The following is a 22,564-nucleotide window of genomic DNA, read 5'->3' as shown; positions in this document are numbered from 1 at the left end:
CTGCTCGTCTAAATTTGATTATTCATATTGCTATTTAGATGGCTATTTAAAATAAATTATCTCTTCATATCGATTACCATTCACATAACGTTCCTATTACATCCTCTATATATGTATTCTATTAATATTTTGCAATTATTTTTTCTTGTTCTTGCCTTCTCTTTTCAATAGGAACGACATTCTATTTTTAGAGGATGAAATAAATTATTTGCTAGAGCAACTGTGATACAGGATGAAAGATGAAATGGAGTATTTGTTAAGAATTATCTGACCGACTCCTCCAACTATTAAAATAGTGCGAAACGACTTCCTTGCCTGTTTTAACGGCTATTTTTGCTGACAGGGTGTACACGTAATAGCCTAGTCAATAGAGAGATTAAAAATGTGACAAATATGTATTACTCCATCTGTTATTCCTGTGATGGCTGGGCTGCCGTATTAGCAAAAGTCATTACCAATATTGCTGAGGGAGTTGTTTTGCATTTTAATAGTTGTCATTTTAGCTGATTCCGTAATTGAGGGATAACGTCAGGTCCGACGTATACTTGAATGAGTTGGGACCTCGAATCTTTGGATAACTAAATAGAACATTAAATATATATGAAAAAACTAATTGCACAGTTATTGAGAAAATTATGAGGCAAATCTTTTGAGCCTAATTAATTTATAATTAGTCATAAGTGTTATAGTAACCTGCTAATAAAAGATTAAATAAGCTTAAAAGATTCGTCTAACGGTTCCAAGTCGAGTTATGAAATTTTTTTTCATTGATGTCAAAACTCTTCCGATATCCTTCTGATATCAGGACGCGACACCGAAAACTAAACACACCTAATGAACTTATCCCTACTTAAAATGACTTGACAGATTGATCGATGACGTCATGTTGGGCAGGCCGGTATTTGGCCTGGAGAACCTTCACAAATGTGGCCCGCCAACGTGATTAACAGGCCAATTATGGAATCTTTCTGGTAGTACTCTTCTGACAGGTCAAAAATTAATTGGAATCTTTTACTACTATCTGGCAAGTAGTGAAGGCTAAGTATGAACACACTGTAATACTGTCGATGTTTAGGAGCTATAATTCGCTTCCTTTAGTGTCTCATTAATTGCAATGACTTTGTTGTCACAGTATCATCAGTCCACGTGTAACCTTGGTTTTGTGGAGTCAAAGTCGTAGGTTAAGGACAAGTCAACGAGAATCTTTGTGTTTCATTCTGTGTGTCACCTTTCTCAACCTCTCTTCTAATTTCGAAGCAACCGATCAACCGGTAGAGTGCAATACTGACCAGCAACACCTTCACTGGATGTGTGTCCACTACTAGTTTTTTTAGGATTTTTTTATTATTTAAACATTTATTTTTACCTCATATAAAACTAAATCTTGCGTGAACTTATTTTCAAATCTATATACTATGTTAGCCATTTTGTCTGGTGTGGTCAAACAACACTATCTCGTTATAGCAAAAATGTTTAGATTTAAAAATAACTTCTGAGAGATTTATTTTCAAAATAAAAATGTTAAAATTATTTTTAAAAAATTCTTGAAGTATATTTTGGATGGCATCATTGGACAAATATGCCGGTTCCTTTCACATGCAAGTCAACCAGGACAGCAGCTGCATCCTTGCAAAATGTCCGTTGATGCTCTGTTTGACATATACTGCCAAGTTTGAATGAGAGGCTGACAAATTAAATCTCTTATTGAGATGAGATAAAACAGGGATAATCAAAAGTATTCATGAACAGCAATTGTTCAAACAGATAATTAGACATGCATATAAAATCACATCAGATACGACTCACATGTCAACGCGGTGGGATTCTCCTTGAATTAATCCTGTCAACTTTAGTGTCACATTTAATTTATAGCTTAGTAGGGTAATTGTGCATCATCTTTAATTGGCTTCCTAACAACTTTTGCAATAATTTAATGCTCCACAAATTCTTCCTTGCTACACACATTTCACATATATTACATTATTGTTTGAATGCTCTCATGTCAATGAATTCCCAAGTAGCCTGAAAGTAGTTCAAAGGAAAATGCAACACTATTAATTAAGCAAGGACACAGCCAACCAGATGCTACTAAAATATCATCCGCATATTTTCTAAACGATATGGAAAAAAAACTAACTATGCAGAAGTTTCTTTAAAAGTTTATACAAACCCACTTTTTAAAGTTTTTACCTGTTCATACTTATGCGCTAATTATGCGCTAATAGAGTGTCTTTCCCGATAAGCCAAGCGGCTAAATTCATATACATCTAAAATGAATGGGGGCAATATATTTTTTTTAGAGAATGGTATTTTTTACCCGGCCGTATCCACTCGGATATATGCAACCATTTTTTTTTCTATTTTAGGAACTTAGCCCAAATAGAGGACTTAGCCCCTCAAATATTCAATCTGAAATTCATGTTCCTATGAAAATTTAAACTCAGGACCTTAGATACTACTCAAGTCACTGTAACCATGGTACTCCATGCTCTTTCACTACTAGGACACACTACTTGACACCAATCAACATCACATCACATGAAGTGCTCATGGCTCCATGCCTCCATCCTAGCAAAACAACAAAGAGAAGATGGAACAAAAGGGTGTGTAAGTAATAAGACAATAAAACAACTACTAATAATTGGATATGGATCGCAAAAGCACACAACTATAGTGGTGATGATTGTCCAATGGCTGAATTGCTTGGGATCCGGAGGCGAATTTGCTGACCAGTTGGAGCCACTTTCATTGACTGACCAACCTAGCTCACACTCCATTGATCTCTCCCTTCCCCTCTTTGCAACTTGCAAGTGTGCAAAGCTAAAGGCCACAAATTGATTGTACACCATGATCAGCCACCACCACAACAGTGGATCCAACCATGGAAATTTTAGTGGATGGCTCACCACACATCCCCACTATATGTGCTCAGGGTAAACTATGGTCTCCGATTTTTTGAACATTTTTCTCATGGCTATGAGTTTGATTGTGATGAAGTACGATGGGGCCTCATCTATTTTCCTTACCATTCATACTTGATTTATGTGGAGACCGAGTTTCACGTGAGCGTAGTACGAAGGATTGATAATATTAGGCCTCGTTCGGCCGTAGGTTATTTATCCGGCATGAAAATATAGTAATAGATTAGTATATAATTAATTAATTATTAGTTATAAAAAATTATAAAATAGATTAATATGATTTTCTAAAGAAACTTTCTTATAAATTTTTTTCACATAACACACATGGTTTTAACAGTTTGGGAAGCGTGCGTGTGAAAAATGAGAAAATCTGAGTTAGTAAGAGAGAGAAGAACATGACAAAGTGGTTTGGGTTGTCCGATGAAGTTAGCGATGATACATGTCCTCTCAGAAAAATAAGAGCATAATTTAAGACTTCTCGCCGTGGAAACGTTAGAAAATTCACATAAAACTTTTCAGCCAGCTATGTTCTGGTTCAAGCAAAAAAAAATCACTAGTGTGAATTTGGCTGATTAACGAGCACAATCTAATTAAACCACCATGATGACTTTGCTGAAATGGGTTACAGCCTGAACAGGTGGTTTAACCTCTTTTGAATATTTCAAACCGCCTTTGGTTTCTGTCTGAGCTTTATGACTTTGGTCATCAACCAGAATCGTCAGTACTGGCTAGACACGCATCAAGCAAGCAGATCAAGGAATCCATCTCCTTTCGACTAGGCCCGTTTAATTCCAAAAACATCATATTAGATCTTTAGACACTTACATAGATTATTAAATATACATAAAATCAAAAAGCAATTGCACAGTTATGAAAAAATCGTGAGACGAATCTTTTGAGCTTAATTAGTGAATGATTAGCCATAAGTGCTACAGTAACCCATATGTGTTAATGATAGATTAATTAGACTCAAAAGATTCGTCTCTTGGTTTCCAGGCGAGCCGTGAAATTTGTTTTTTCATTTGTGTCCAAAAACTCCTTCCGATATCCGATCAAATGAATTTGTTTTTTAAACTGAACACAACCTAACTAATACTAGATACGTTCCTAAAAAATATTTTTCAATTTATGTGTCCAACGTTTGAAACATCCGTCTTATTCGAAAATTTCTAGAGAAACTAAAAAAATAGTGACGCGGAAAATACTATTAATGTTTTATCATATAGTAACAATAAAAATATTAATTGCAAAAAATTCAAATAAGACAAAGATTCAAACAATGTATTAAAAATTAAAAAAATAAACTTATTTTAGAACAGAAGAAGTATATATCATACAGAGAAATTGTAATTTCTGTCTGTTGCACCAACTAAAAATACACGCGGCCATATATATGAACATCAGAATTTAAAATCATGCAAGATGAAATTGTGCACTCATGACCAGCATTGCACCAATTTCTAATAATTTTAACTAATGTCTATTAGAGGTCTGGAAGCAAGCGTCAACGAATTAACAATTATATGCTTTGCGAAATGCGGTTTTACCAGCAATTTGTCTTTTGGCAAGCTTTGCCAATGCTCAATTTGAACTATTTTACGCATCCATCTTTTTAGTGTCCTGATCCCCAGCTGTACATCTCTGTGGAATTTCGAAATATCCTCCAATGTAGCACGTGTAAGAAAGATTTCAGTAGTCTGAAAAGCGACAACATTTCGTCGATTCTCCCAATTTATTTCTTTTTTTACAAACCACTAATATTTACTTAAATTTGTAAATTATATTAAATAAGAGAGGATATTACTACAATGTTGTTACGGATGATATAGAACAAATAGGCTCTACATCTTTCTTTTCCAAACCGTGTCCATCTTTTATTCTCCTATGACAAAAGAATAGCACTTTCACTCTATAAAGTTGCTTGAGCTATCATGCATTTCACTTGCAAAGTATTTTTATGTTGTTTAACAAAGATTGAGGGTAAGCAAAATATTTCCTTTTAGTGATCTTGGTAATCAAAATTTGAAATTTAGTAAATTTTATAAAACTACCTATCGTTTGATATAGTCTCAAAAACTATAGATTTAAGATCATTATTACAAAGCTACAAAATTAATATTTAAGTTATCATAAAACTACAACTTTTAGAGTTTAAATCCCTAATATATTTTGTTATTAAATCTATAGTTTTATGATTAAATCGGTATATAACATGTTGTTTTGTGATAATTTTATTATTAAATATGTAATTTTGTGATATCTCATCTGAAATCTCTGTAATTTTAAGATACATCATCTTAAATATACGACTTTCTGATAAATTTGGTGTTGAATATGTAATTTATGATACCCTAGTTAAACTTTGCATTTTTATGATAATTTGGTGTAAGTATATGTGCTCTTGTGAAATTTTCTCTTGGAATTTTGAATTGTTTGGATTCTCTTTCTAAGCATCTAAATCACAGAACATGATTAGATTTCCATATATTGGAATCAGGGTCCAATAAGTATTTGTGAACAGAGAAAGTACTAAAAAGGTTAACAGATGTGGACAGAAGTAACACCTTACAAATTTGCATGGATGTGGATTGGAACAAGGCCCTCTCCACTGGGTTCCAGCCTCATTGGGCGTGATTGGTGAGAACTGCCATTCCATTGAAGACACTGGGCATAGTTATGGCCAATGAATCCGTCCACCCGGTGAATTCAATGGCAACACCCCACCTGCTTGGATCAGATTGTGGGAAAAATTAATTTCCCACCTGCTTAGATGATTAAACTATCTGTAATGAAGTTCCTGTGAAATTCTTGAGCTCCAAATGATGCTGCATCCGGGGATAATCACCTTGCACTTTCTTCTTTAATAATACTATGGGGGTCAAAGTCAAATAGTTAGTGCCAACCTCACACATGGTGTCAGCTAGAGTTGTCTTGATAGGGTTGACATTTTGCACTAACTAAAGCCTTTGCTTCACCATAGCAAGGCTCAGTTTCAAACCTAAGTCTCTCTTAGGTATGATTTTTGTCATGCCAGGGTTGACAATTTTGGGGTTTTAGGCTAACGATTGCATCACACTTGACAAATAATAGCCTGACACGTCATACATAGGTTCATGGTTCTTGTATGATCACTTCGATATAAAAAATAAAAATAATTAGAGATTATTAATTATAAGGTCCCATGTGAAACGTTAGAGTTTTAAAATAAACATTTTAGCTCAAGTTTTTGGTGAAAATTTCCATGGGTGGTATTTATCCTATGCGTGTAGAGTAGCAGGCTGTCCAGAGCCACACGATTTTCAATCATTCAATCGTAATATTTTTAAAGACACCTGTCTTCGAAATTTTAAAACTTTGACTCGAAATTCATTTTTAAAATGTCTTTTATTTTTCTGGATATAGAGAGAGCAACTGGCTATCTAGAACGGACGTGTCACTGTCACTTCCATCCCAAGCATTGACTAAGTGTTTATAGTAATAAATCCATGAAAAAACTTTGCTCATGTCACCAATAGTTAATACTACGAAGCATTATTGGTCATGTCGTCAAACATTATGAACTGACAAGAGCAATTTAGTTAGTACAAATGGGTGGGCGATGTAAATGAGTTATAAGAACCAACATGAAATTTCCGCTTAGGCATATGGAGAGAACATGAAGAAAACAATTATAGATTTATATCTCAGTAAGATACATGAGAGAGTGATGTTGATCAGGTATTAATTAATGTTATTGGAGTGATTGTTTGGAGTCAAACGACGTATTTGCAATCGGAAAATAATTTATAAATAAAACTTTTATACCTGTATTCTTAGTGATCTAAAATCTAAGCCTGAAAAATAAACTTCGGTAAAAAACCCAAAATCAATTTTAAATTTAAGGTTAAAAATTTAAACTTTAGCTTATAATTATAAGCATAAACGAAAACATTGTATATCTATTACTAACTATTGTAACTATTTGTAGGGAGCCACTAAATTAGATTAAATATAAATAATGAATTAACTTTAATACGTAGCTGTTGACTAAACTATTGACCATGTTAATAATGGTCTGCTCTCCCTTTCTTTTTCTTCTCCACCATCGCTACAAAACCTCAGCTTATTACCATTGACAAATCATTCCTCTCTCCCAAGAATCCATCGCCGTCGGCCGTCGTCTTCTCCGTCTCCGATGCGATGCGACGCCTCACCGTCCTCCTCCTCTTCCTCGCCCTCCTCCTCGCCACCCTCGCCGCCTCCCAAGAATTCACCTACGCCGGGTTCCGCAACGGCGGCGGGATTGGGAACGGCCCGAACCTGACCTTCAACGGCGTGACCGAGCTCCGGCCGGACGGCATCCTGCGGCTCACCAACGAGACGTCGAGGCTCATCGGCCACGCCTTCTACCCGTCTCCCCTCCGGCTCCTCGCCGGCGCCGGCGGCAAGAATGGCACCGCGGTGTCCTTCTCCACGGAGTTCGCGTTCGCCGTCGTGCCGGAGTATCCCAAGCTGGGGGGGCATGGGCTGGCGTTCGTCGTCGCGCCCGACCCGCGCCTCCCCGGCGCGCTGCCCAGCCAGTACCTGGGACTGCTCAGCGCCGCCGACGTCGGCAACGCCACCAACCATGTCCTCGCCGTGGAGTTCGACACCGTGCAGGACTTCGAGTTCGGCGACATCAATGACAACCACGTCGGCGTCGACCTCAACAGCCTCGTCTCGAACGCCTCCGCCTCCGCGGCGCCGGTCAACATCAAGTCCGGCGACACCATCCTCGCCTGGGTCGACTACGACGCCGGCGCGAGGCTACTGAATGTCTCCATCGCCGCCGCCGCCTCGTCGAAGGGCAGCAAGCCGGCGGCGCCGCTCATCTCCTTCCACGTCGACCTGTCGCCGATCTTCCTCGACCAGATGTACGTCGGCTTCTCGGCGTCGACGGGGCTCCTCGCGAGCTCCCACTACCTCATGGGCTGGAGCTTCAAGCTTGGCGGCGGCGCCGCGCCGCCGCTCGACGTGTCCTCCCTCCCGTCGCTGCCCCGCCCCGCCGCCAGCAAGAACCGGACGTCGCTCATCCTCGCCTCGGCGTTCTCGGCGTTCGTGGCGCTCGTGGTCCTCGCCGGCGCCGCCACCTACGCGGCGTACCGGTACAAGAACCGCGACGTGGTGGAGCCATGGGAGCTCGACTACGGCCCGCACCGGTACAAGTACTCCGAGCTGAAGCGCGCCACCCGCGGCTTCCGCGACCGCGAGCTCCTCGGCTCCGGCGGCTTCGGCAAGGTGTACCGCGGCGTGCTCCCCGGTGAGGCCGAGGTCGCCGTGAAGCGGGTCTCCCACGAGTCGCGGCAGGGGCTCCGCGAGTTCGTCGCCGAGATCGCCTCCATCGGCCGGCTCCGCCACCGCAACCTCGTCCAGCTCCAGGGCTGGTGCCGCCGCCGCGGCGACCTCCTCCTCGTCTACGACTACATGCCCAACGGCAGCCTCGACAAGCACCTCTTCGGCGACGGCCTCCTGGCGGCGCGCCTCACGTGGCCCGTCCGCTTCAAGATCCTCCGCAACGTCGCGTCGGCGCTGCTCTACCTCCACGAGGAGTGGGAGCACGTCGTGCTCCACCGCGACGTCAAGGCCAGCAACGTGCTCCTCGACGGCGACATGTCCGGCCGGCTCGGGGACTTCGGCCTCGCCAAGCTGTACGAGCACGGCGCCAACCCGAGCACGACGAGGGTGGTGGGCACGCTGGGCTACCTGGCGCCGGAGCTGACGAGGACGGGGAAGGCGACCACGGCGGCCGACGTGTTCGCCTTCGGGGCGCTGGTGCTCGAGGTGGTCTCCGGGCGGCGCCCCATCGAGCCGAGCGCGGCGCCCGAGGAGCTCGTCCTGGCGGAGTGGGCGTGGGAGCGGTACGCCGCCGGGGAGGTGGAGAAGGTGGTGGACGCGAGGCTGGGCGCGTTCGACGCCGGCGAGGTGGCCGCCGCGGTCAAGGTCGGGCTGTGGTGCTCCCACCCGGCGCCGGCGGTGCGCCCGACGATGAGGGAGGTCGCGCGCTACCTCGACGGCGGGGACGCCGCGGAGGTGCCGCCGCCGCCGCCTCCGCCTCCTCCCCCGCCGGTGTGCTCCGGCGAGGTCGGGTACTACGACTTCGTGCACTCGTACCCTTCGTCGTCGTACGAGAGGGTCGCGGCGGCGGCGGCGGCGGACGGCGTGACGCAGACGTCGGTGGCCACGTTCCCCTACTCGCCGCTGTCGATGAGGTCATCCCACGTCAGCGTGTGACCCCACCCCTGGGTCCCACCTGTCAGGTGAATGACGTGCGGGCCCACTGCCTGTCTGGAGTGTGAAGCAGCTTCTATTTTTGTTGAAATTTGTTGAATTGCAAAAGGGAGACAAAAACAGATGGCAGAATTTTGATAGGCCAGAGATGATTTCTGCGAAATCTCTCGATTTGAACAGATCCTTCGTCACTAGGGCATATTCAGTTTAGAGTAATTTTAGGGGAGTTTTGAAGGAATTAAATTGTTCCTGTGTTCCGAAGAAGCCCTGAGCTATATGATTTGAACTTGTCCTGTAGCAAATTGGTTACCTCTAACTTAGTATGTCTGAGCTGAATTTGTTAACCTCAATGGGTTGCATTTCTATAATGAAATTGTACAAAATTCTGCTAATGATGAGCTAATATAGTTGTAATGGTTGGTCTTCCACCTACCAAAAGTTTGAACCCCGTCAATGGAAAAAAGCACAGATGTCCTAGTGATGAGTATGACAAGGTGGTACATTGTGTCAAAAGGAAAATCAGAAAAAAGGCATGTCAAATCTTAATCCATTTTAGTTAGGCATAAAAGCAGCATAGCTAAATCCTCTTCTCAGGAGTTGTGCAGCTTACAAAAGGAATTTTGGTTGAAAATTTTGTTCTTTGATGTGTCAATGGTAAAGTTCTTAGATATAAGCAGAGCTCCATAATACGCTAAACAAACATGCAATTAGCTGAATCCATAAACACCTCGAGAAGTCCCAAACCTGGAAGTAGTACAACAGATTAAACATGGGGTCATTGACACGTCTTTGACAGGCATAGTGTAGAAGAACTCTGTAGTTGCAGAGTTCATGTGAAATCACAGGCATCCAATTGTTCGTACGATCTTTGCGTCCATTATTCACCAACATTACAGGAAGTTCATGGCTAGTTTGTGGCCTTAGCAATCTTGATTGATTGTCGAATTTACCAAAGTAGTATGTATGATTCAGTAAGCTGCAGACGGAAGCAGCAGTGAACAGAGGTCATAATCCCTTCAGCTGATTTACTCAAGCTCATTTCCGGGTTGCTGTGGTACCACAGGATCCTTTCCATGTCGCCTGGAGCGCCTGGGATTCGTTGTTTTACGCTCTGAAGAAAAGGCAACATAGAAAGACGTTTTAGACCAAAGTTATGTGGAACCTTTTTCTTCACAAAAAGTGCAGTTTTTGTGCATTTCTGGTATATCTGATGACTGTTTTGAGTGATCAGGGAAACAGATTGCGTACCCCCAATTTCAATGAGCCTCTCCAGGCGCGCCACGACATGCTTTGCATAAGTGCAGTTGAGAAGCTGGATGTGGTGCACCTTCAGTCGCCTGACTATTAGCTTGCGCTGCCACTCATCACAGGTCTCAATCACCTTCTGTACAACGTAGTTAGCATATTGGTCATTCACCATAACCTGCACAATCCACAACGAAACATTTAAGAAAAAACAAAGGTTGTAAGTAGCTTCAAGAGCATTTAAGTATCCAGTGTAATACTAATATTTTTTCTTTCAGAAAAAATATTAATGGTTCTCAAGAAGCACTTCCATGTGCTGGCAGGTTTATTTCGAATTATTTTTATGTTCATTTTAAGTTCTGTTCATTTCTATGCATACATCTAGTCACCTAAGCATCAGATATTCAGAAGAAGGTTGATATATATACCATAAGAGCCTCAGTTTCACCACTTGTGATGAGGTCAGTTGTGCCAATGACCTCATTAATAATCTTCTGCTTTTCATCATAGCTACCGAAGATTAAGCACTTTTCAATGACATTTGAGGCAAATTTTTGCTTGCTCATGGCCACAACTCTCCCAACAAATTTATTTATAATTGCAGATCGCACAAGGGCTTTCCCGTGCTGCAAAATGTTCTGCAAAGAAACAATCAAACAAGAAGGTAAATGGGAATGCAGATCTTGTACAAAAGAAATTGCATAGAAATTAGGAACCACCATCCATTTGTGGCATAAAACTGAAAATTTTCAGATCATGAACATGGCGCGTCAATGGATTCTATATTCTTCAGCATTTAGAACAATATATGCATATATTAATGAATAGTATTGGTCTATATTTTAGAACAATAAATTCTTCAGCATCAGGAGTGCAAACCTGCACAACATAGTTAGCGTATTGGTCTTTTGCCATATAGTAAACATCCCCCATAATCTCTTCTAGAAAGATCTCCTGGACTGTGGGATTATCAAAGTACTCCAGAACTCTCTGAAAATAAAAGGGGAGGAAGCCATATATTAGTTGATTCCATGCTACAAAAGCATTGCAGATTAACAAAAGAAAAGTAAAGAATCAAATAACCTGGATGACACGGCATCCATATGGATGGACTGATAACTCCACGACATGCCCATACATGCTCTCCACAAAGAACTGTATGAATCGTGGTGGCATGTGCTCAATACATTTCTGGACAACATGGTTTGCATTTGGGTCATGTATACATTTCATGAGATTACTATTGAGCTCCTTGGCAATCTGTATCTTCTGATCTAGATCACCAAGTTCTACAGCCTGCATAAGAAAGCAAGGGGCAAGAAAAGAATAGCGGACATCAGCTAACCAAACATAACGCGTTGTCCTTCAGTTCAGCAAGGTAAATGACGAGCTTAATGTTATGGATGATAGACAACCTAAACACAATGATGGTGATTTGTTTCCATTACAGTGCATAGGTGCACATGGCAACATTTTGTACACACCACTTCAAATATGGTAATTATTCCTAAAAGTGGTGGATTGGGTTAATGTTGTTTCTTTGATAAATGTCACTACCTTTAGTTTTCCCCTATTCACAATCATGTCTTTCTATACTCACCTACCTCATTTATCCACATCTATACTTAATTCCCCCTTGTCCTACACAGTAGGTGACTTTCTCTGTCCAAAATTGGTCGAATTTCTTTTTGACCGTTGATGTAGATCCAACCACCCAGATCCTCCTATCATCCCTATATATTCCCACCTAGTTGGCCCTACACTCCAAACCCTAATCCCCATCCCCTAGCCACCGCCGCCGCCTCGATCAACCACTCCTACGCGGCCTCCAGCTACCTCGCCGGCACCAGGGCTGCTCCTGGTGCCGGCGAGGCCTTCTACTGTTACTGCCTCTTGTGCAAGTGAGAGGCTTGATGCCAACGCCGCTCCCCTGTGCCACCCCTCCGCCGCTGCGACTGCCATCTTTTCCATCTCAAGTTGCTGCCAGATCTGCTACATCCACCATCCACCACTAGCACCGCCACCCACCCTACCTTCTGGGTAGGGAGCTCTGGTAAAGGCCAATTCTTATATGGAAAATTTGAGTGCTAATCCATCAAATGCAATGGGGATGCAGCAGGTGAAGGGGGCCATATAGAAGTGGAACAATCAAGAGATAGATCTCCTCGAAGCGAATGAACAAAACCGCTCGAGTACATAAATCATCAAGAAAAAAATCAAAGGTGTGAAATACGATTGATCCCCTTCCCCAATCCCCCATCAAGATAATACTAGACTGTGATTTAGATCTTTATATGAAGAAAATCAGATGTGCAACAATTTGAAGTGGCATTGGACATGAGACATGAAATGCACATTACCCTCTGGACTACTCGACACCCATATAGTTGACAGCTTAAGCTCAAAACACTTCCAAAAAGGCATCCTATAATTTCCCTTCTTTGAGGTGCGGCTCCATGCTCAATCATCTGGTGGAAAACGAAATCAATGTAAGTGCGTGAATTTTCTAGTGTTTATCTACATCTTCAAATGTTTAAGAGTTTGGAATGAATTGGAGTCAAACCTTTTGCAGAACATAATTTCCAAAGACATCAGTCACCAGTTCAATAAAATGAGGCATGATTTCTTTAAAGACCATGAGTTTCTCTTCAGGTGTTGCTGTTGGAAGCTTCTGCTGTATAAAGCGGCTCCCACACTGATCAATGCTGTAAAAGAAAACAAGAATAATGTGGCCATCAGGAAACAGAGTTATATGGCTTGCATACATATGAACGATTCTTTAGCAATATATTGTCTGCAGCTTCAAAGTCAATACAAAGTTTAACAGACCTGCATTGAAGCACATGGCCTTCTATGTGAAAAAGCCGATAGTTCCCTTTGTTCAAGCTGCTGAACTTCCCGTGTAATAGCAGGGCATTGAGCTCCTTATTGTCTAACCTTTTGGAATCATGTGTGTGAGAGAGATCCAGATCAGATCGTTCAAAACCTGAAGTATCATTCTTATGAGCAAGCTTAGGTGAACCAAAACCAGGTGTTGGATTACTCTCTGGACGTGGCATCTCTTTTTCCTTATCAATACCAAAGCATTGATCCAACATATTCATGACATGGGCTGGAATACGAGCAGGATGATAAAATGAAAGGAAGAATGCTTCATGATCCTTTGCTATTTTGAGAAATTGCTCAGCTGGGCCCCTCCTGACAGAAGTCTCATCATTGCCATAAAATGAATCCATTTTAGATGCAACTGCTCCCTCATGATGCCTCTGAAGCTGCCTTTGGAGTTGCCTCTGAAGTTGCCTTTGAAGTTGCCGATGAAGCTGCCTCTGAAACTGCTGCTGAGCAGTCAACATGTTTGACTCTATAGTTTCATCCAGGCCCCTTTCTTGAACACATTGAGATCTCTGTTCTGCAGAATCTAAGTTTAATTGGTGGTTTCGCCTTGTGGCTCGAGGTAGAGAATCAGAAGATGTAGCATAGGCCTCCCTTGCATGTGCTTTCATTCTTAGTGGCAAGGTGGAACTAGTATTGTATCGACCTGGTTGGTATACTGGAGAAGAAACAGTGCCCTGATGGTTAGGATTACCACCAGAACTAGAACCTCCAGACATGGAAGAAAGAGGACTTCCTAGAAGAGGACCAGCACCTCCTGATACTGTATTGGAAGGACGAGTACCCATCATGGTAGATTGCTCAGCCTGTTGTCCTACTCTGGTTGATGAACTCCCAGAACCTGGTGAACATTTGGCAGAAGCACTATTTAGTTGTGAGGATTCAGAGCTTTGCTGGCACAAAAAAGAAGTTATTGGGAACTCTGGGTACGTACCAAAAGAGCGAGGTACAGTGTTTTCATGGCGAGCAATTTGTCTCTGAAGATTTTGCTGGTTGAAATTAGCTTTTCCCATCATCGTCTCATTCTGCAAGTTGATCCTTGGCAATTCACCAGAGATGACATTAGTAATAATTCTGTGCGACGAGGATGGCCTGAACAGTTCCATCTGTGAATCACTATCAGGTCCAGTCAGTAGGCTTCTATTGCTGCTTTCATATAGGGGCCTCTGTGATGGTTGTCTTGTAACCTGATGAGCAAATTGCCTTTGTATATTGTTAGCTGCAGACAGATGACCAAAAGCTGAATATGTTTCTCTAACATCAACATTCAGGGACTGCTGTGATGATTGCCTTACAGCCTGAGGAGCATACTGAGTCTGCATGCTGTTTGCTACAGTTTGATGACCCAAAGTGGAGTGTATTTCCAAATCATCAGCATGCACCCTATCACCCAGGCTGGAAGAATTGCTCTCTACATCCCTGGTGGAAACAGCTGTGCGGCGAAGCAGGGACATACCTGGGTTGCTATCCCAAACATTGTCCATTCCCTGAGCAGTAGAAGAACTGTCTGTCAGACTGGAATTGTCTTGGTAACAAGGCTCTTTAAAATGGGGTGTCATTGAGGTGGATGCAGCTTTGATTGTTGGTTGCACTGAAGGATGGGTGCGATGTATCCTTGGCTGGAATTTAGGATGTTCTAGCAACTGTCTTGCCACATTTGGGTGTTGTGAAGATGACCTGGCACTAGTACCATGTGTGACAGAAAACATAGGATGGTAGGGCTCAGCAGAAAGAGCCTTTACCATGTTTTGCCCAACCTGCACATTTTGTGGATCTCCTGTTGCAGTTAAATATCCAACATCATCTCTGTTTAGTCCTGAGCCTGATTCAAACCCTTGATGACCAACTATTTGTTTCTGAAGCTTCAGTTGGTTGGAATTGGTGTTTTCTTCAGCACTGGTGTCTGGCAAGTTCATCCTTGACAAAGTGCTAGTGATGCTACCAGTATTCGCTCCTTTAAATGAAGATGGGGACATGATTTTATCATAGGGATCACTGAGTCTAGTCGATTCATAAGGGTTTTTGCTTCCATATAAGGCTCTATGTGATGATTCTTTTGCAAATTGACAAGCAACTTGCATTTCTTGACCAGAATTTCCAATATATTTGACTTCTCCTGATGAACTGACAGCATGTTGGGAAGATGAAGTGCAGGAACTAACACCTTGAGACACAGGAAACACAGGGTGGTATGGCTGAGCAGAAAGTGCCTTCACCATGTATTGCTCAAGCTGCTTTTCTGATTTGGCTAGTGGACTCCCTTTACCTGATAAACCTCCAATGGTATCTCTGCTCAGTTCTGACCTGGATTTGGTGTTTCCATCAGCACCTATTTGTTTCTGAAGATTCAGCTGGTTGAATCTAGTGGCATCAGAGAAGCTATCAGTATAGAAACTTTTAGATGAGGATGGCCTGGCCAGTTTATATGGTGAACCCCCTAGTCCAATCATTCGGCCAGGATTGCAGCTCCCATAAAAGGCTTTGTATGATGGTTCTTTTGGAGTCTGATGAGCAGCTTGGTTTTCTGAATCAAAGTTTCCAAAATATCTCGCCGCTTCAAACTGCATGTCCCGAGAATAGGGCATGCCTGCAACCTCAGTAGACACATTTTCATCTGGAGCGGACATGTGTTCACCTGGGAAATCCTAAGAAGAAAACAGAAAAGGTTTTAGTAAAACAGAAAGAAGTGGTCTGGTCATTTTCATAGGTTGCATGCAAAATATTTATATTAAATAAAGCAATCCCAAAAATCACATAGTTATTTTAATAGATCCCATTATATGTATTCAACAGCTTGACAATGCGGTAGAGATATTGCAATGGTTGCCACATGATGAAATGGTGCATTGAATAGATAGAAGATGAAAAGAATTTATCTAAATACTTAGCACATAATATTAAAACAAGTCAAACATATCAAGAAAAAAAACAATATTGATAAGAATAATTTCTCTAGATAGTGGTAAGGAAAATAGTACATGAAGAATCGGTAAGAATGATATTGACTAATCACGAGGTAATCTTATTGCTGTAGCTTCACAAAATCATCTGGCAGAAATTTATAACATAAAAGTAGAGTTGAATACTGATGCTGATAAAGAAATGATGGTTGTTCAAGATCACAGTACAGTACAGTCGCAAGAAAACATCAAATAAGGGGAAGTAAAAGTTGTAATGATGAAAATAACAATATATTAGAAACAAATCTAGTATCCTAACAGCAAAACATGGGGTTTTAGTTCTCTGGCAGAGTTATGTTTTCTCATACATAGAGTCGTCACATTTGCTAGTTTATTAATTACTTGCCCCAAACAATTTAAAAGGCTAAGGTACAATTTTAAAAGCTAAGGTCCTTCCCCTTTTATCTATATTCTGAAGAAGGTATCACATCTACAGCATTTTTAGTACAGAAACTTCTACAAGGAGATGTGTTCCCTATTTTCTAAACAATAATTTGGAAGTTTGGACTCAGGGCTGCAAGATAAATAAAAAGGGCAAAAAAAATATCCATTCGTAAAAAGAAAGACATGAATACGCACAGGTGGTATAGTCATGAAAAATAATGGTTTTGCAAAGCTTTTACTGTCAAGTTTGTGAAATGAAATGTAAATTGATGAAAGTGCAAAATTATGTTAATCAAGAGCTTCTATAAGATAAAATCTACGAAAGCAATACCAAAACGACTGTGCTCACTAATACCATGACATTAAACCATCGTAGACATGTTTTAGCGGCGTTACCAGTTGATATATATGATTAGGCAAATCTGCTACAGAAACACATTTTATGGAATATCTTAATAATGAGTCATACAGCAAAAACCCATGTGATATCCAGCACAACTAGGTAAGGAAGTGACTTATGGTTTCCCATCATTTTCTACCTCAAAACTCTCTTAATTAGAAAGTTTCTACTGACTTAGATGAGTTAGATCATTATAGGTCTAGAAGTCAACAAGACAGCATTCGGAGGATAATCTCATTTGGATTCTTGCACTATCCGTGTAATCTAGTTTGGAGTTCTTGCGCTATCCGCGCCACCAACATACTTTAGTGTTGTACAGAACAGTGCAACATTGGCCAATAAATATAGAAGACGCCCCCCTGAACGATTGCTACTTCTAGGAATTCAATCTTCGACTTTTGCTTTTCAGCCCTACCTTCCGCATTCGGCCCACAAAGCCATGATCGAATAGTTGGATCTACATCTATGGCCGCGTTCGGCATGGGGGGTGTAAATTAACTTACCCCCGGCGCGGAAAAAGTAGTAATAAATTAGTACATGATTAATTAATTACTAATTATTAAAAAAATATAAAATAGATAAATATGATTTTTTTTAAACAACTTTCCTATAGAAATATTTGCAAAATATACACCGTTTAGCAGTTCAGGAAGCGTGCGCGTGGAAAACGAGAAAGATAAGTTAACTTATCAGTCTAGCCGAACGCGGCCTATGTGAGTTATACAAAACATGGGATCCAGAGTTGTCCATGCAATTTCGGCCAACAAAGTCAAGTTCAAATAATTAGGTCTTCATTAAGGGGGCTACATGCAACACCAATTTGTTTATATATACAGCTCTAATGGGTGGTTCTTTTCCTAGCTGTCATATGTTAGCCTACGTTACATAGATGAGGTTGTAGAATAAGTAGGACGAAGCAACTGAGCCGTTCACCGTGGCAATACAAACTATAGCATGGGCTAAGTGACTAGGCCAATCACAAGACTGATGGTGAATCCTAACTCTATGTCAATTTGTGCATGCCAATATAGTGTGTTTAAGGTCCTTACAGCATGAAGGGGTCATGCAAGATCAGTCACATGAACTTACAAACAGTGCTAAAACGAAAGAAAACTAATATTATTTCAGTCGGTCATGTGAACACTTGTGAGGTTTGATTCCCTTGTTTGAGCAAGGATCGAAAACTAATATTATTTCAGTAGTCCACGAATAAAATAAGCCTCGATTAATATTTGCGAAAAAAAACTTGCATTAAACCAAACCTAATGGAGAACCTCCATATGCAATCTAGACTAAAGTTGCCAGATATATAACACTGCCCCTGGCCAGATAGTTCCTACCAACTAGGAACATTTGGGAAAGTTAATATAATGGGAGATAAATAGTAAAATGATTTAGATCATAAACAATGTATGAAAGAATGCATGTGCTAGCATTCTTGGCTGGTACGCACAAGCACATACAAGAAACATGGAAGGTGTAAAATTATTTTCTATGTATAATTTTTGGTTTGTAGTGATATTGCACAACAGTCGATATTACAACAAACTTTAAAACCTAATGTAAATTCAAGAAATTGAGAACAATGATGTTGATGGCTTCTGCACTTTTGAGAAAACAATGGCTTGTTGAAGGTCACCATTCCCAACACTGGTGAAGTCGATGTTGCATTAACTGAGAGTTTCATTTTAGTTCTGTCACCGTAGAAGCTTTCCTTCCCGGAGAAGCGTTATTGCAGGGTAAATAAAGGTGATCGCAAAATGAATATCCAAAATAAGCTTTAGTTGGAGAAGGCATGCTCCGAATAGGCACAGAAATTTTACACAAAGACTACAATACAGTCTCTCGTCCAAGAATGGGATTCATTAATGACGAACCATTACAGCATTTTCTTTCTCTCGCCGAGGCCGCAGCACCCGTCGTCGAGGCTGCAGCTCCCGTCTCCGCGTGCGCCGGCATCCCCCCTCCGAGCCTCTACTCACTCCCCTCTGCCAATGTTTGCCCTTCCACCACCGATGAGGAGGGAGGAGGGGGAATCCCATCAAGTGGGATCTCCCGCCGGTGCTACCTAACACCAGCGTCGGGGCATCCTCGTTGTGGTTCCTTGTCGTTCTCCTTCTTATCGACAACTCAGCCAGAAAACCATATGGTACTGCCTAGTACCACCTGGTTTCATGTGGTACCTGCATCCTTTGAGTTGCCCTAGTCGTGCAGTGCTATAATATTGGTATCATCTGGCACCACATGATACCAGTTGATATCATCTAGTACCAGCTATGTGCGGCGATGCGAGGCGCATCGGAGCGCAGAAGCGGGAGGCGTGCGGCACACAGCGGCAAGAGGTCGCGGTGTGGTGACGCACAACGCAACGACACGCGGAGGCGGTGGATGCGCAGACGTGATTTTTTTCTCTATTCTGTTTTGCCTATACCGTCTCAACTAAATCCCGTACTATAACAGGAGATAATGACGGGGAATTGCCATTATTGTTGAAATCATCAACAACAAAGGGGTCCTTCCTCATGAGAAATGACACGCTAAATTATTTCCACTAATAGCTTGTTGTGTGTGTGGGGGGGGGGGGGGGGATTCCTTGTTGGCGACACTAAAGCTGTAGGAACAGAAAGGAAGTGATCAGGCTTCATGGGGATTCATGAGATCCAATCTCGTACAACAAAGGCAATTTGCACAGTTTGTCTGCATACAACTTACAAACCATCCAAACCAGGCTCATATTAGGCAAGTTGCCTATCCCAGTCCAACCTAGGCAAAACCCAAAAAACACAGATTCGAATTAACATGCCCAACCCCCAAAGGTGACCCAAGCCTAAGAAGCTCTTATGCTTAAGACTCCCATTGAACTAGCGTAGCCTGATATGCTAGTTCTGAAGCTCCAATACTCAAGCCTGAAAAATGCATAGATTTATTGATTTTCCATCAAGTTGATTCACCAATGTTACTATCACACTTCACCAATTAAGTGGGTTTTCCACCAATGGATGAAATGATCAGAGACTTTTACAAGCCCCAGACCATACGGTACAATCCATCTACGCAAACGCGAGAAAAATACTTGAACCTACGCAACGAAATCCACCGAACGGCGCGTAAACATAAGCAGAATCGAAATGGGGAGGGGGAAAAGTGCAAACCACTCGGCATCCAGCCGTGGCGGCCGGCGGGCGCGAGCGGAAGCAGTAGTAGCCCGTCCCATCCTCCCTCCCCTCCCTCCAGGCGGCGTCCTTAGACGGCAGCGCGACGCCGGCGGCCGCCCACCTTTGCCTCCGCCGCCGCCGCTTTCTGCGGCGGCGCGCGTAGTAGTCGAGTCCAACGGGAGGATTCTCTCTCCTCTATTTGGGCCAAACGAATTCCCTTTTCCTGGGCCGACTCGTTACACAAATCTGGCCCAACAAAGCCGAGCTGTTCTGGATAATTTCGTTTAGACCCCTCTAGTGCTCGGATTTTACAAAACGGTCCAAAGCATGCAACTATCTGCCGCTTTCTCGTCTACGTGTTGCTGCCCTTTCAAAGGTTGTGTGATGCACCCGTTACATCTTTAATTAGTATAATAGTCTTAAAAATCTAATTTTCACAAATAATTAATCTAAATAAACACTGGAACATGAAAAAGGTAAAACCCAAAAAATTACTGTACATAATTAATATATAAGCTAGTAAAACAGGCAAAAAAGGAAGGTCATGTAAAAAAAATCAAAGTGAAAAAATAGTGCATATATATGGCTATATACCATAACTTACATGTGACAAAAACGGTCAAATTTGAAACCGAAAAAAACCAACAGAGATAAACAAAAATAGCACACATTCATACCAGCATGCAGCTGGTTAATTATCTAGCTTAATTAGCTACAAGTATAAAGAGCATGCTTCCAAATTAACAATGATTGCAAATTAAACAGCATGCAGCTAGCACAATAAATTTGACAGCACAAGCAGGAAAAAAAATAATTTAACTACATTACTACATTACACATCACAAGAACCATTTGCATTTGTATTTTGTTACTTACCGAAGTGGAAAGAAAGCTAAAAGTAATTCGAGACCGGCCGGTCGATGCAGCCAAGGAAATGACGCCATGAACACATGAAAGCGAGCATGCAATGAAACTAGCACGCACCGCACGCATGAACGATGGATCATAGTGTGACCTCACCTGCTGCAGCAAGGTCGTCGCCGCGGCGGCGGGGCCGGCGGCGCCCCTCCGGCCGCCCCCGCCGGCTTCGGAGATGAGACTGTCCCACATGGCCTTGCTGCTGCCGCCGCCGCCGTCCTCGTTGTCGTCGACGTCGCTCCCCGCGAAGAAGCCAAGCTCGCTCATCGTCTCCATGCTGTCGAATATGTCAGGTCGCCGGAAACCTCCTTCTCCTCCTTCGTAGCCAGCCATGGCGATGATAGCTTGGAGAAGAACCTGTCGCTTTGCCAAGAACAAACAGAAGGAGCAGCGTCTATAAACCAAAACTAGCAACGATTTCGTTCAGAAAAAACACTAAACAAGTAAGAATTAAAACACACTAGTCCAAAATTAAAAGATGGAAACTTTGATGAATACAGTACAGGGATCTAGTGCAGAAAGGCATCTCCATGCATGCATGCTACCCGTGAGAAATAGAAACTGAACATGTACACAAATATGGTTCATTAATCTCATAGCTAGCCGAAACGGTTAATGATTACCTGGGAACTGGAACAAGCAAGCAGCTAGAAATTAAACCGGAGAGAATTCTAACTTTGAAGCCTTTCGATCTGCTGCTAGATTAATCCCAATCCGAAACAAAATCAAGTCGAGCCGAAATCAGTCCTCACAAGCAAATCGATCAAGACAAACTCGATCCCTGTCAAAAAAAGAACATATAAAACAAAGAAATGGTTAGTTTTCTCCCAAACAAAAAAAGATTATAAAAGGAAATCGAAAAGATGCATTAGCAAGATCATCACACCCCAAAACGACTCAACCACGACACGGCCGCCTCAGTCGATCGCCTCCTCGTCTCTCCCGAGTCCGGCCGGCCAACCCGACCGGAACGCCGCCGCCGCCGCCGCCCGGAAACCCAGCCGGAAACACCTCGTCGCCGTCGACGATCGAGAGGAGATAGCTAGAGCAGATCTCGATCGATCCGCCGCCGAAAGCCTCACCGATCTTAATCTGATTCTCTCTCTCCTCTCTCTCTCTCCCTCGTAAGCAAAGCGAGCAGCGCTTGCGAACGAGCGAGGTGAGCTAGCGAGCGCTGGAATGGCGAGCAGGAGAGCGAGAGGAGCGGAGCCGTTTTTATGTCGGGGGTGGCGTGGGCCTCGAGGCGCCCCGCGGCGCCGTCCGATCTCGATCCAACGGACCGGATCGGCCTGGGGCGTTTTCGCGGGGACACCCCTGTGGTTCCGGGTATTTCTGTAGCTGATGCGCCTCGCTCTAGGAATATTTATGCTTGGAGATGGATGATATGTGATATTACTATTATATTGATATGAAGGGGCGGTATCAGGCGTGGGGCAGCTTGGC

The 22,564-nt window shown here is 42.5% G+C and overlaps 2 protein-coding genes across 3 annotated transcripts; one reads left to right on the top strand and one right to left on the bottom strand.

Annotated features, from left to right (window-relative positions):
• Nucleotides 1-7,074: 7,074 nt before the first annotated feature.
• Nucleotides 7,075-9,614, top strand: LOC102714977 (L-type lectin-domain containing receptor kinase S.4-like). The gene has a single exon (XM_040529626.1). The coding sequence runs from the start codon at nt 7,101-7,103 to the stop codon at nt 9,168-9,170; it is 2,070 nt and encodes a 689-aa protein (XP_040385560.1). The 5' UTR covers nt 7,075-7,100; the 3' UTR covers nt 9,171-9,614.
• A 108-nt stretch (nt 9,615-9,722) lies between these two features.
• LOC102714700 lies at nt 9,723-16,155 on the bottom strand. 2 transcript variants are annotated; one of them, XM_015843229.2, is made up of 9 exons: nt 14,239-16,155; nt 13,242-14,145; nt 12,976-13,117; nt 12,773-12,880; nt 11,496-11,708; nt 11,292-11,402; nt 10,841-11,050; nt 10,416-10,590; nt 9,724-10,278 (listed from the first exon to the last, which is right to left on the bottom strand). In XM_015843229.2, the coding sequence occupies exons 1-9, from the start codon at nt 15,929-15,931 to the stop codon at nt 10,193-10,195; spliced, it is 3,642 nt and encodes a 1,213-aa protein (XP_015698715.1). In that variant the 5' UTR covers nt 15,932-16,155; the 3' UTR covers nt 9,724-10,192. The 2 variants fall into 2 exon arrangements, with proteins under 2 accessions (XP_015698714.1, XP_015698715.1); XM_015843228.2 differs by having other exon boundaries at nt 9,723-10,278; nt 13,242-16,155.
• Nucleotides 16,156-22,564: the final 6,409 nt, after the last annotated feature.

This window comes from Oryza brachyantha, chromosome 12, assembly GCF_000231095.2.
Source record: "Oryza brachyantha chromosome 12, ObraRS2, whole genome shotgun sequence".
NCBI lineage: Eukaryota > Viridiplantae > Streptophyta > Magnoliopsida > Poales > Poaceae > Oryza > Oryza brachyantha.
The sequence above is the reverse complement of the archived record's forward strand: the minus strand, read 5'-3'. Positions and strand labels throughout refer to the sequence as shown.